Genomic DNA, 16,043 nt, shown 5'->3' with positions numbered 1-16,043 from the left:
AGTTTTCCTCTTTATAATATTAGTATAGAAGTATAGATAGATTTCTAGTAAAAAAAGTTGGCAACCCTAGAGCGAGGGGACGGCGCATGACGTCATCTTTTTTCGAGTTTGCAGCTCCATCGAATTATAAGACGTTGTCACGTTAAAAATGTGATGAAATCCATTCCTTACAAAAGGCTAACAAATAAACTGGCGCCAGCTCACGTTGTTTGTACGAATTGTTGCTCAGTCACGTGTTCTGACTGACGCAAGTTTAAAAAAGGGCACAACGCCCTAAAAGCTTTCACTTAAACAAAAAACAATAATTAACCGACTTCTTATTCATTCAAACTCAAACATTCAAATCACCTGCATAACAGTCTAGGTATTCTTTAAATTTTGAAGATTAAAAATATTTGCCAACGTATAATAAATTCATAACTCAGACAGTTATAAACAACACGCATTTTATTGATCACTTCCTATTTTACTACAATTTACAAAGTATTTTATTTGTTTATATAAAAAAAGTATATTTACAATCACAAAACTAAATGGAAACACAAAGTTGGCAAATGTAATTAAAATGAGAAAATAAGACGTAGACTTAAAATATATCACAATTCCAGAGATGAGTTTGAATTATCTTTAGCCAAGAGGCGAGTCGATTCGGTAACAAGATCTTGCTATTCTACCTACATTAAGGGAACTGAACAGGCAATCGTGAAGGCTCCAAAAAAATTTTGGTCGTACATAAAAGAGCGAAAGGTTACTTATAGCGAAATCCCATCTCACATGACCCCTGACAGCGATACGGCCACCTGTGGTAAAGATATTTGTAATCTATTCGCGAAACAGTTTTCTTCGACGTTTACAACACCCACACTTAGCGCAACAACAAATGTTCCAGATCTCTTTCCCCAAAAAAGTCTATCAAATATTTTTATACGAGAACGTGATATAAGCAATGTGCTTAAATCGTTGGACCATAGTAAGAGTGCTGGACCCGATGGTATCCCTCCAATTTTTATAAAAAAGACGTACAAATATCTCACGTGGCCTTTGAAAATTATTTACAACAAATCTCTACAAACCTCAACATTTCCTGATATCTGGAAAACCGCAAATATTTTACCGATATTTAAAAAAGGAGCCAAAAATAACACTCGCAATTATCGACCCATCTCTATGCTTAACACATTCTCGAAAATCTTTGAAAAACTTATATGCCCCCTATTAACCAACTACTCTAATAATATTATTTCAGTTGAACAACACGGATTCTGTCGAAACAGATCAACGATATCAAATCTGGTAGGCTATGTATCATATGTATCTAAATGTGTTGATAAAAAATTACAAATTGACTCCATATATACTGATTTCAGTAGTGCTTTCGATAAGGTAGACCACAGTATTTTAATTCTTAAGCTATGTGGTTACGGGATCCACGAGCCATTGCTCTCGTAGTTTAGGTCATATCTGACGAATAGGACACAAAGGGTGACTATTAAGGGCCATATCTCTGATCCTTTCATTGCCACTTCAGGAGTACCTCAAGGATCTCATTTAGGGCCTATTTTGTTCACTATGTTCATAAACGATATAACTGATAATATATGCCACAGTAAATGTTCCATTTTCGCCGACGACCTTAAGATCTATCGCATAATAAACACAATTGAAGACAGCTATATGTTGCAAAGTGACATCAACTCTATCCAGGACTGGTGTGATCGTAACAAAATGATCCTTAACGTTTCAAAATGCGCGCATATTAAATTCACTCGTAAGAAAAAGAATACACTGAAGACTAAATATTTCATACAAAATCAACAGATTGAAGAGGTCACAGTTATAAGGGATCTCGGTATTATGATTGATACCAAACATACATTTAAAGACCATATCGACCAAATACTTGCTAGAGCATGGAAATTGTTGGGGTTCATTAAACGTAATACCAAAGATTTCAGAACAATTGACTCAATTTTACACTTATATTACGCTTTGATTCGAAGTATTCTGGAGTATGCAGTCTCGGCATGGAACCCGCACTATAAAACACATACGGAAAGAATTGAGCGTATACAGCGTTCCTTCACCAGGTATCTTGCTTTCAAGGATCCCACTTCTCAATACAGAGCAGATTACAAAACAAGATTGCACCACTATAAAATGCAATCCCTTGATAAACGTAGGCGTGTAGCGGATCTTTCTTAGTTTCACAGCGTAATGTCTTACGGTATTTTATTGTGGGGCAAGGCTGCCGATATACAATCTATATTTGTACTTCAAAAAAGAGCAATACGAGCAATATATCAATTAAAATCACGCGAGTCCCTTTGTCAAAAGTTTAAAGAAATAGGTATACTAACAGTAGCCTGTCAATATATATATAACAGTATAGTATATGTAAGACAAAATATTAATTTGTACAAACGAAAAGGAGATTTAAACCCACGTCTTACTAGGCACGGGCATAAGTTAGTTATTTCTGCATATCGTCTCCAAAGAGTAAAAAATCTTTTGTAGGTTTGGGTGTGAACTTCTATAATAAGATCCCCAAGACTGTGATGGACCTGCCAATGCATAGCTTTAAGCAATGTGTTAAAAAACATTTACTTAGTCTAGGGTACTACAACATTGATGAGTTAATAATGATAAAGATGCTTGGAGGCCGTTGGATCAGCTTCCACCTTCACACAGGAATTAAACTATAAGAAATGTAAACAGTAATTGTTATCAATTTTATTGTAAATTATAATACTGTATGACTTTTTCAAAAGAGCAACTGTTGAGTTTCTTGCCGGTATCTTCTCAGCAGAACCTGCAGGGCTAGCACGGGCAAGGGAGAAATTTATCCACGGGGAGAGGATAAAACGTTTATCCCCCACACTCGTTTTATCCACTCACCGCGCATGGGCACGTCGGTGGATATAATATCCCCGGTGGATAAACGGAGGGAAAGACTTGTCAACCCATTTGTATATATCTTATAAATTGGCATTAGGTATATTAATAGTCCGAAATAAACGTAAATTTGATAATATTTGGTTTTTTTGTGCATATTATTTATCTGTTTTCTGTTGTTTTGGCATTGTTTTGTTTGGTGATTGTTTTTTGCGGTGGTTTGTAGTAGGTATCTATAGTATCTATCATACTAGCGGACCCGGTCAAGCTTCGTTTTGACATAAGTGCACTTGATCTCTATCCCTACTCTACCCTTCTTTACCTCTACCCCTACCCTACCACTGCCCTACCCCTACCCTACCCCTACCCTACCCCACCCCTACCCCTACCCTACCCCACCCCTACCCCAACCCTACCCCACCCCTACCCCGCCCCTAACACCCCTCCCCCTCCCCCCTCCCCCCATACACCAACCCTAAACCCCCCCACCCCACCCCTACACCACCCCTACCCCACCCCCACCCTACCCCACCCCTACCCTACCCCTACCCCAACCCTACCCCGCCCCTAACCCCCCCCCCATACACCAACCCTACCCCCCACCCTCCCCCACCCCCCACCCCCCCTACCCCACCCCTACACCACCCCCACCCCTACCCCACCCTACCCCACCCCTACCCTACCCCATATTGCGAAGCAATTGTTAAAGACCAAAACATGCGAGACATAATTGTTTTTTTAAGTAAATTTTTATCCCCACATCAACTTCACAGGGATAAATTTATCGCGTTTAAATGTCAAAAGTCCCAAAGTATATCATTTTATCCACTCCATATGCCATAGTCGAGGAAAAGATCTCCACGCGTAATGTCAATCGGGGATTAATTTGTCTTTCCCTTGTGGCCATGCTATGACGGGTGGATTTATATCCTTAGTCAGTGGATATAATGGGTGGATAAAAATTTTATCCCTTGCCCATGCTAGCCCGGCTGCCTTCCGAACCGGTGGTAGAATCTTTACAAATAGTCAACTGACGTGTCAAAAGTGCTTGTAAACTGAGCCTACTTGAAATAAATGATTTTTGATTGATTGACTGTATAATTGCAGCGAGGAGTGCGACAGGGAAATGTAATCTCCCCGAAGCTATTTACCGCCGCATTGGAAGATGTCTTTAAACTTCTGGACTGGAACGGATTTGGCATCAACGTCAATGGTGAGTACATCACTCAACTACGGTTTGCCGACGATGTGGTTATTATGGCAGAGACTCTCGATGATTTTAGTACCATGCTCAAAGACCTCAGCAGAGTTTCTCAACATGTAGGAATAAAAAACCAACATGAGCAAGAAGAAGGTCATGATTAATGCTCGTGTACCGCTCCACCCAGTTATTGTTGAGGACTCTGCGCTCAAAATTGTAGACGAATATATATACCTAGGACACACAGTCAGTTAGGTAGGTCCAATTCGAGAAAGAGGTGAATTACCGAATCCAGCTTGGCTGGGCAGCGTTCGGAAAACTCCGCGACATCTTTGCACTTAAAATTCCTCAGTGCCTGAAGACGAAAGTCTTTTGAGCCTTATCGGAAGACTCAAAGTCTATGTTTGGAGTTTCTCTGCGCGATCGAATCAGCAATGAGTAGAGCCCCTTTCACCTCCAAAAAATAATCCTAGATACGTCAATGACTGGTAGTGGCTATTGTAACATCAACCTAGGAGTTTCACAAGGTAGCATATTGAGCCCTATCTTATACCTAATTTACAATACAGATCCCTATCCAGACAAACAAACAAGTGCAACTCACACTGTTGGTTGACCGTTTATACCACATATTATGTACCTACCTACACACAGATGTAGCCAAAGTTTGACACTCGCACTATCTGTGAACACATAAAATCAGGAAAATACAAGCAACTTAAATAATTGAACCTGCTCATGTAAAATTTCACATTAAATTACAATTACATACATCCTTCTAAATTTAATGACAATTTATACCTCAAGGAGATAACTTAACTATTTGGGCTTATTTAAACGAACGTTTTTCTTTACGATTTTTTAGCTCGTTGCTGGTAGAGACCGTATTCTGTTAGCATCAATTGATGCAATCCGGAGAATTGATGTCATATTTTATAAAGGCGCCTGAAATTTTTTTATGAATATTGTTACATGAGTTTTTGTAGCATTATTAATATGTATTAGCATTATTATTAGGTACATTAACTTTCTGTATTTCTTGAGTATAACCAGCGAGCAGTATTATTAATGAGGCATCCCGAAATGCAAATGTATTGATCTAAATATAGTTAGACAAATTACAGACTAAAAGTTGACATCTTAAATGAAAAAATACTGTGATTACCTACGAGTAGGTAGAATACAATAGATATATAGAAAATACAAGAATTTAGCATCTAAGAATCGGTTTTTTTTTATTAACTCCATTAAACTTATATCAGAGTAAAGTGCTTAAATAGTTGGTGTCGTCCGTAACCTATAATAGCCCAAGAGCCCACGACAGCCAGACCTTCGTTATTTTATAAAAGTTGAAAGTTTCTCTGTAGATGTCTCCTATACAGGTAAGAACGACCAGCGACTATAAAGTTTGGGTTGTGGTTACCTGGGCAGGTAACAGGTAGTAAAGGTGTATAAAATAGTACTTGAAATTCGTTAAAGTATAAAGCTCAATTTTTTAATATTTCCTTCGGGATAACTTAAAAATCTCGTCATCCATTGCCGGACACTTATGACAGTTGCTACCCCCTACCAGACACCCCTAAACTTTAATAAATTATAATTATACTTTCGTTATAGTATAAAAGCTAAATTTTATATATGTTACTTGGGGACTTATAAAAAGATGTTACCTCAATAGCCGGACAGTTTTCGTGGTTTTTACATCTTGCCAGACACATCGAAAGCCCACTATAGGTGCGAGCGCGAATGCTTAGTCGATTACTATTTTTTAAGATATCTAATAAAAAATAATTTTATTACGTTCATAGCCATGTTGTATAAAGTAAAAAATGTTTGTTTAATATCATAAAAATATAAAAAAAAGTATAATTACAAGTAAAAAAAGATAATTGAACTTATTTATTAATTTAAACATTGTCGTCGATGTTTTCATTTTCTTCATTACTACTACTTCAGTCGATGGCAGAATCGTCCTCAACATCACCTTCTTCTTCAGTGTCTGAAAAAAAAAATAAGCAAGTTCAAAAATTAAGCAAGTTTATACAATTATAAATAATTCAAAAATTATGTATCATAATTTGTCATAATAATTATAAACCTGATTGAGTTTTGAGTGAATCACTAACATAACTCGGCAGTTGATCCCCTTCAAACCATTTGAACTGGTATTTGTCATCTTTTAATACCCAGCCATTATTTTCTGGATGATATGTGGTTGGATTTTTTAAATGAGCATTATTCCAAATTGTATATATATAATTTGCTCGCAGAAATTGCTACAGTAGTTCGCTTTTGCAAGGTGGTAGGTTGCTAGCGTCAAAATTTCGCAACTTCTTTCGGTCAAAAGCTTCGTTTACATCGGAGACTGTGTACGAGTCGATGAATATTTGAAGTCTAGCGGCATCAACATCAATTACATTAGGGACATTATAGTCATTGCATATAAATCTCTGAATAATATAAAAGATATTTTGTTGATGATTTAAATTTTTAATTAATTCGTTGTTGCCGAAGTTCTTGAAAGCTTCCTGGTACTCTGGATCTTTTTTTAATATCTTATACGGTTTTAATTTTCCTTTTCTGAAGAGCGCAGGATTAAAATCACAACCTGTGATGGCATGAAATCCAGGTAAGCTCTGACAAGTTAACAGTCCCAACTCTGCATGTATTTTGGTTAGGTCCACATACCTTAAATTATTTCCAGTGCCTGTAAGCATCCAAACAACCGAATCACTTTTCTGTAGAGGAAGACTGTAAATGAGATGGTTCTGTGGTCAACTTAGGTGTCAATGACTAGGCTGTTGAGCTACTGTTTGTAGGTACACTAGCTGATTTTGTTTTTTCACTATTTTTTGTAGATTTTTCAGGTTCAGAAGTTAAATATTTTTTCATAAGTCCTGTAAATGCTTTATAACATTCCCGATGATATCCATTTCCTGTATACTCATCAGGTAAAATAATGTCTTTATATTTAAGGTTATTTTTTTTCTGACTTTCAAAACAGTTTGACATTTTTTTAATGTTTCTTCCGAGAACAATATTATTTTACCATCACTTTTATTACAAACGAAACAAATTAATGTATCTCCCATGATAACACTTTTCACTAAACTTATACTTTTATTTCACAAAAAACTGCACAAATATCAATTATAAAAAGTTGTTTGCATCTACACATGATAGTTCTATATATCACTAAATAACAGATGGTGCACAGTAAAAGAACGCACTCGACTAAGCGCTCTATCTCACTCGCACCTACTTGAACAGTTGTTACCCCGCACTCGCACCTATAGTGGACTTTCGATGTGTCTGGCAAGATGTAAAAACCACGAAAACTGTCCGGCTATTGAGGTAACATCTTTTTATAAGTCCCCAAGTAACATATATAAAATTTAGCTTTTATACTATAACGAAAGTATAATTATAATTTATTAAAGTTTAGGGGTGTCTGGTAGGGGGTAGCAACTGTCATAAGTGTCCGGCAATGGATGACGAGATTTTTAAAGTTATCCCGAAGGAAATATTAAAAAATTGAGCTTTATACTTTAACGAATTTCAAGTACTATTTTATACACCTTTACTACCTGTTACCTGCCCAGGTAACCACAACCCAAACTTTATAGTCGCTGGTCGTTCTTACCTGTATAGGAGACATCTACAGAGAAACTTTCAACTTTTATAAAATAACGAAGGTCTGGCTGTCGTGGGCTCTTGCTCTATAATGAAAAGCAAACAAAAAAATCGATTCTGTTGGTATTTTATCTCGTTCTATTCAATACAATGTGAGTGCGACGGCATGATAAATATTACGTTCCAATGGTGACCTTCGTAGTTCATACGGTTTGGTCATTGAGTCATTGAGTCTTCAAAGTTCGCAGTATACAGTATAGACTACCTACTATAAACGTACCAAAATAGCAAAATAGAAAATAGTGAGCATTGTATTATAATATAAGTGTCGAGTGTAAATCTGTGATGTATCTATCTTATCTATGCAATATGCATAAGTACCTAATTCAATTTTGCGTGTAGGTACATACAATAGTATAATACTGGAATAGATAGTTCGTGTTGTAGGAGGTAATAATAAACCTACTTAGTGAGGTGAGTATAATAAATCATAGTACCTACAATATACCTACAGGTATCCTACAGGTTAGTTATATTTTTGTCTTGAATATTTACGTAGGTAGGTCTTGATATCCCCTCATTTTTCACCTTTAGCAGAAGTTAGAAAAGGATGATTGTGTTGAAAATTTAAAATATAATTAAGATAGAATATTAAGAAATTGCAATATTTATGATTGCTTTCGTTCGTGTACTTACTTACCTACCAAAAAATACTAAAATACCTTATGAAATTCTACTAAACTATGGAATTTATGCATTTATATATTACTAGCTGACGCCGCGAGGTTTCACCCGCGTGGTTCCTGTTCCCGTAGGAATACGGGGATAATATAAAGATACCTAGCCTATAGCCTTCCTCGATAAATAGGCTACCTAACACTGAAAGAATTTTTCAAATCGGACCAGTAGTGCCTGAGATTAGCGCATTCAAACAAACAAACTCTTTAGCTTTAGGTATAATAATAATATAGGTAGATATAGATTTTTTATGCTCTATGATCAGTGTACCTACATGATGTCATTAAATTAGACATACCAAAGTTATTTATTGCCTCATACTTACCAAATTTTTTTTAAATATTGTGCAATAGTATTCAATTTCACAAGCTATGAATCATTTTCTGCTATCAATTAGTAAAGTATCAAATTACGCACTAGCGGACGCCCGCGACTTCGTCCGCGTGGAAATCGATGTAAACTTCCATCCCCTATTTCCCCCAATTACCACATCCTCCCCTAAAAGATAATGATTAGTAAGATTTAATAATATTAAAATAAAAATTAAAATGATAAATCCAATTAAATCTTTAAAATGAAAAAAATGGATGAAAGGGAATTTTGTCTAAATTTCTAATTAACTAAATAATAATAATTAATTCCTAAAGAGTTATAAGATCCTGTTTGATGGAGAAATCTCTTCAAACAGGATCTCTGACGGCCTCCGTGGCGCAGTGGTATGCGCAGTGGATTTAAAAGACGGAGGTCCTGGGTTCGATCTCCGGCTGGGCCGATTGAGGTTTTCTCAATTGGTCTAGGCCTGGCTGGTGGGAGGCTTCGGCCGTGGTTAGTTACCACCCTACCGGCAAAGACGTACCGCCAAGCGTTTTAGCGTTCCGGTACGATGCCGTGTAGAAACCGAAAGGAGTGTGGATTTTCATCCTCCTCCTAACAAGTTAGCCCGCTTCCATCTTAGACTGCATCATCACTTACCATTGGGTGAGATTGTAGTCAAGGGCTAACTTGTAAAGAAAAAAAAAAAGAAATAATAAATGAATAACAGTTATTTATATGTTTCGTCTATTTATATTTTGCATGTGTTATGTATCATTTCACAAAACTATAACTCGAAACATGACGAATTACTTATTTTAAAAAACCTTCAAACCCCTTTTTAACTATTTAGGGGTACAACTTTGAAACTTGAATTAAATTATTTTACGTATTTTTGGTAGTAGGTACTTACCTACACATCTCAAATCGCGCTAAGTTTCATTTGAATTTATTCAGTAGTAGTTTTAGCGTGATGGTCAACAAAATTACGGACAAACAGACAGACAAAAAATATATTTTTAGCTTAAGTAGCGATTATGTGTATAATACCTATTCTCCAAAATTTTCAAAATATCTTCAATGTACCTACAGAATTTGACCTGTTACAGTTTTATTTTATGTAAAGACTAGCTGACGCCGCGCGGTTTTACCCACGTGGTTCCTGTTCCCGTAGGAATACGGAGATAACATATAGCCTTCCTCGATAAATCGGCTATCTAACACTCAAAGAATTTTTCAAATCGGACCAGTAGACATATGTTTTCCGTGCCAGTAGAGATTAGCGCGTTCAAACAAACAAACTCTTCAACTCAATATTAGTATAGATATTGATGTGGCAATAAGGTATTATCTACTATCTACCTATATTGTTTATCGAATCGTATGATATCAAATATTTCGAGGATAAGAATTACTTCGGTTTATGTGAACTTGAAACCTTTGGTCCAGTGACCCTGTGTGGCTTCAATCACTAGATGGGTGCTACAAAATATCGAACTTCCTTTCTTCCAAGAAATTCTTACTAACAGTCGAGTTGTAGCATAGGCGTATAAAGAGGGAGGACCACCCTAGGATTCTGGGCTACCGATATGGAATTCTATTATGGTACTAATAATAAACTTGATTTCGGGGGCCAGACCCGCCCTAGGAAATAATCCTAGATACGCCAATCAGTTGCAGATAGCAGTTGGAGAAGTTACACCTTACACTAGGGTTGCTAACATTTCTTAAGAATAAAAATTTTAATAAAAAAATACAACCGACTTCAAAACCTAAAAACGTACCCACTAAACTAAAAAGCGAAAAATAACATCATAATAACTAAGCCGGTGATGTATTAATTTCTCCAGGATTCCATCATCAGATTTTGACATGATGGCAATGGGACCAAATGGAGACTATACTGTTTCAAACAAAAAAAGAATTTTTGAAATCGGTCCAGGCGTCTTTGAGTAATCGGTGTACATACATAAAAAAGATACCGACCGAATTGAAAACCTCCTCCTTTTTGAAGTTGGTTAAAAATATAGTATTTTTCCGCAAAAAGTGATCCGAATTTAGCGACTCCACAATTTTGTGGGTACTTACATTATATATTTGTGTATAGGTAGGTAGATTGTACATTTCCTAAACACACAGTCACACCGGTCGACATTGTAGACAATATTTAGCTATTATGTGTTTAAAACCTTCCGTTGTCTAATAAGCGACTAAATGAATATATATTTATGACTTCTAAAACCATTAGGTACATTTTTCTGCCAAAATAGTTACATTTCATTTAAATAAAATTCCCCTAATATAAAATTATTTTTAATATATGATCCTTTCATACTAAAAAAAAAATTTTATTAAAGATAGAAACCAACCTGGCTTACACCGGTTTAAACTCAGATCACGTAAGATCTAATGCACGTTTGTCCGCCTCGTTTTGATGCACTAGTTAGTGCCCTATCTCTAGTATAAGATGTCATTGATCTGAATAGATGAACGTTGATTATTTGCAAATAAAGTATGAATATAATTGCATATTTCAGGAAACCATGGCGCCACTTTTAGGAGTAGCCGAGACCTTGGGACAAAAGCATAGAAAATACAACGAACTAGTAAACGATGCGATCAAAAACAATCCAAATCAAGAAATCTCCGCAATAAATCACGAAGAGTCAGATTTGGATAATCTATTTAAAATAGATGTAGCGTGCAGCAGTAGAAATGTTGAATTCATTCTTCAAACACTCAAATGTGATGACATGTTATATGTATCTCGAGCTATCAAGAAATCGACCTGGTTATTGACCGAAGAGAAATACTCACACATCATAAATCCTGCATACTTGCATAGCCAACTATATCCACAGATGACATCAAAAGCATTTAACAAACTCATTCTACACATTAGACTTAATTTAAGAGACGAACAACGTGTTGAAGACTTCTTCAACTACTACCAACAAATAGATTTAATTAAAGCATTTAACTGGCTTTCACATTGCTCGATTCCCTTTATTGAAAAAATCATTCGCAATCATGCTGAAGATATACCAAGACGCTTATGGAAAAGATTATATGAAAAATCAATCACTTGTCTTGAATTATTATTACAATATGATAAAAGCACTTATTATAGAGATCACGTGATAGCACCAGGACTTTTTTTTTTAAATAAACATGACGAAAATTATGAAAAGTTCTTAAATATTATAGAATCGGTAGATAAAACAGGTGATGCACCAATGTTAGGCCCGAAATATACAAAAATTATTATGGAGAAAAATCCAGAAAGAATAAAGAATAATCTTGAAAAATATGATTACATACTTAATATTCCAGTTTTCGCGAAATATTTAAAACAAGACGAGGTTAAGGAGTTTGTATTAACGCACATCAAAAATAAAGAAACACGCTCATTGTTCACCTTTAAAAAAATTAAATACTTTTTGAACCAGTTGCCGTCTGAGGAAAGATTTGACTTTGTACAGAAACTTTTTATAGAAAAATCTTATGCTGATGAAAAGCTTGATAGTAAAACCTGGGACGATATAGTAGAGTATTGTAATCTACCTCTAAAAGGAAAATTATCATCGTCGAAAAATATATACAGCTGGTACGTTTACGCACCATTTAACAAGGCTATGGCAGATTTGATACAGTTGATTCGTAAAGAATCAAACCCTACTGAAAGATTATGGATATTACGTGTATTACTTACATGTGCAGACAAGAATCGTGAAAATATACTTAAACTATTAAAATATTACCATGAAAATCACATCAACGAAGCTTTTCTGTATAAAGTTCAGTTTGTCAATCACTTGATTACCAAGACGGATACTCATCGATATGACGAAGAAGCTTGGGGTTTATTAAATGATCTTTTTAACAGCTTGGAAGTCTACACTAGATCTAAAGATAGTGTGGAAACGTGTGTTAAATCTATATTTTTTTACAACCTTATCCATGACAACAATATCCCTGAAATGATAGAAAATAAAATTGATTTTGAATCTTATATAGAATATGAATATAGAGAGTCACTAAAAAAGTTTAACACAGAAGAAAGAGAAAAAATATTCAACTACTTATACAAATATTATTTTTCAAAAATTACAAACCATGTTATGAATGAAGACGATTTTAATAACACTGTAGAAGGTATTTTAAACATTTTAAAAGTTATGGATATTTGGCACAAAGATCTTAAAGAATATCCGTTGGTTCTGCGAAAAGTAACAGAACTTGCTATTATGAAAACAGAAAACTCTTGGAGCCGTGATTTTTCAGAAATATACAATTTTAGAAAATCCTGGAGAAAGCTCTTCTTTCCCGAATCTATTGTATTGAGTTTCAGCCAAAATACTTGCATTAATGCTCTTAAACATAATCCAGAACTGTTGGATAATTATTGGAGACAACTAAATTCACGCATAAATGATAATACAAAAAAGAACGTTAAAGAAAACTTTGACAAATTCCACAGTAAACTCCGAATTTATTGGAACAGATCTTTAGCAGAATCATTCAAAGCAACTTTCACACAAAACTTCAATCAAAGTAAGCTTCACAAGGCTTCTGTGAGAGGACAATGCATATTATTGTCGCCGAAAGACATGCAGGAATTCATACAAAAGTATGCACCAAAAGAAACGAAAATTGTCTCCAGCCAAGTTCAAGATATGGAACTGAGCATCCGTAAGAACATCGCTACATGTATGCACCGAGGAAGACCGCATCCTCCGCTAGAAATTGTATTATTATACGCTAAAGGAGATTATTTAAAATATGTGCTACCTTCACTGAACGCAATATTTTATAACATTAGTTGCAATCAAATTAGAAAGTATATTCCAAAACTGCTTAACTCACCAGTTTCGTTACAAAAACATGGCATTAGAATTGTTTTTGCTAAGCTAAATCATAAAGAACTTACAGAAATGTTTCCAATTATTTGGAAATCTAATAAAAATAAGAGCATTCGAAAGACGATCTTCTGTGAAACTTATAAAAGTATTTGTAGACAAATTGATGAAACTGCGATTTTGAAAATGTGGGAGATGTTGACCATGTTTATAGATGATTTAACTTTTGAGGAAAATAAAAAAATATACGTAACTCTAAGTCAAACTGAAAAAGTGCCCCTTTCCATCAAACCAGAATTTTATATGAAGGGCTATGAGTTCTTGAAAAAAATACCACCCAAAGCAAATTGCGACAATCTTATAAAAAATATGAACAAAGAAATGCCTAAAGTCATCGAGTTTTTAGACGTTGACTTCATGTCAGCAATATTTTTAGAAAATATGGACAAAAAATTTGCAAAGAGAAGATATGACTTATATGACAAAGTAGCTACGTATTTGTTATGTACAAAATCGGAATCAGTACAAAGTGAGCGTTATGAAAAATTATTCGAGCCACTAATAGACAGAGCTATAGACATGTGGAACGAGGAATACAAAAATACTTACTATACGAGACAAAACTTATTCGAGATATTAACTGAAATGTCTACGCAATTTGAAGGCTTAGTTTTGCAGAAAAAAATGGTGATTCCGGTCGCCATGTATCACGCTTTGCTAAACAAACTTCAAAGCAGCTTATCAATAAAAGATAACTATGTTCTAATAACATACGTTAAGTTGTCGTTAGGGTACATTCAAAGCATTTACAATGTTGCAAAATGTACAGATTCTATAGAAAAGGAAAATTTTAATAATCTGCTTATGAAATCAGCGCCTAGCTTTGGATTTTTGTGTTCAGAATACCTAAAGGATGATATAGAAAAACATTCGTCCAGTGTCTACGTTATATTTGCACACGTTTTAAATGAAATTATTCGTAATCATAAAGAACATGATATAGTTTACAAAATGACAGTATTAAAGTATATACTTGAAAGCAGTGATTTGACTGAACGATACGCATTAGTGGCACAATTGATTCCAGAATATAATTTCATTACTGAGGACGATGAAAAAGTCCTAAAACTTGAGTTGTTAAATAAAATAGGCAGCTGTCAGTCGAAGGAGGCGAGTTATTGGCATGCCAGAATGAAGGATTTTTATTTTTAATTTATTTATTAAATTTCTTTTCTAAAAAATGCAGTATCCAAAATATTTCCACTGTTTTTTATAAGGTTACTTAAGGTATTTCAAAAGAAAATTCTAAAATTCTCCTTATAAATAATTTTTCTTTTATTACATTTTTTTTTGCAAAATGTAGCTTTAGTCCATATTTAGGGGAATTATAAACCATATTATTAGAGGACAAGTTAAATAAAACGCTGCAAATGAAATAAAAATCATTCTATAATTTAAATTATTTTCATTATTTACACAGTTTACTAGGGTGACATTTGCATTTCTAACGATTTCAGTAAACGCCATTAATGTAACATTTTTAATTTTTCGTTTAAATGCATTGTGTTGTGTGGCAGAAATATAACGGGCTTTTAATAATAAAGATGTACAGAGATTTAAACCCCATTTAAACCAATTTTCTTCAAATAATAGTGGACCTAATCACTGCTGCATTAAGTTCAGTTTACTTAAAAAAAAATTGAGGTTTGAATCTTAACCCATGTTTATAAATACGACTGTTTGTGTCTAAATTGTATTGAACTTTTCAAGAACGCCATTTATACAATATTTATATGTATATTGTTACTTAAACTGAATTTCAATATGTTCCACTTTTATCTGTTTTTGTGTAAAACTGTATCCAATACGAAATTTGTTAATAAAATGTTTTACAATAAAAGTGAGTATTCATTTTTATTGATTTTCATTGTTTTACACATCCTTCTCGTCAATTTTAATTTAATTTTTATAATAAATAATAATCATATTGTCTCGCATGTTTACAAACACAGGTGTGAGTGCGCGACATATCAGCAAAGATGATGTTTTAATTTGCAGAACTACATCCAGTTTCAGACTTACAGTAAATAATATTATTTAAAACATGTCAATATCCGAAACAAATTATATAATCAGAAAACAAGTATAATTCTATATCTCCAAAATCTTTTTATAATACAAAATGGCGACGAGTTTATTACGTAGACAGAGCATAAAATAGACGCATCGATAACATACGTCACATTTAGGTTGCCTGGAAAAAATCGCTTGTTGGCGATCGTCTATTATTTTTTGTATGTTCTTTGTGGTGTACAAAAACGTGTATTTTCATTCTTTCTCTAAAATAACAGGTGGTTTTTGCAGACCTTAAGGTCTGTTTGACACACAGCTGACTAATTTCAAACGGT

The 16,043-nt window shown here is 34.5% G+C and overlaps 1 protein-coding gene across 2 annotated transcripts; it reads left to right on the top strand.

Annotated features, from left to right (window-relative positions):
• The first annotated feature begins 7,933 nt into the window (after window positions 1-7,933).
• Window positions 7,934-15,535, top strand: LOC112052419 (uncharacterized). Of its 2 annotated transcripts, none has more exons than XM_024091480.2 (2): window positions 7,934-8,200; window positions 11,314-15,535. In XM_024091480.2, the coding sequence occupies exon 2, from the start codon at window positions 11,320-11,322 to the stop codon at window positions 14,845-14,847; it is 3,528 nt and encodes a 1,175-aa protein (XP_023947248.2). In that variant the 5' UTR covers window positions 7,934-8,200; window positions 11,314-11,319; the 3' UTR covers window positions 14,848-15,535. The 2 variants fall into 2 exon arrangements, with proteins under 2 accessions (XP_023947248.2, XP_023947249.2); XM_024091481.2 differs by having other exon boundaries at window positions 7,934-8,251.
• Window positions 15,536-16,043: the final 508 nt, after the last annotated feature.

This window comes from Bicyclus anynana, chromosome 24 (genome assembly GCF_947172395.1).
Source record: "Bicyclus anynana chromosome 24, ilBicAnyn1.1, whole genome shotgun sequence".
Lineage (NCBI taxonomy): Eukaryota > Metazoa > Arthropoda > Insecta > Lepidoptera > Nymphalidae > Bicyclus > Bicyclus anynana.
Note: the sequence above shows the minus strand (reverse complement) of the source record. Positions and strands in the feature narration are given on the sequence as shown.

What these genes read in the sequence shown, in the direction of transcription:
- LOC112052419 (XM_024091480.2), top strand. Translation starts at nt 11,320, where the DNA reads ATGGCGCCACTTTTAGGAGTAGCCGAGACCTTGGGACAAAAGCATAGA.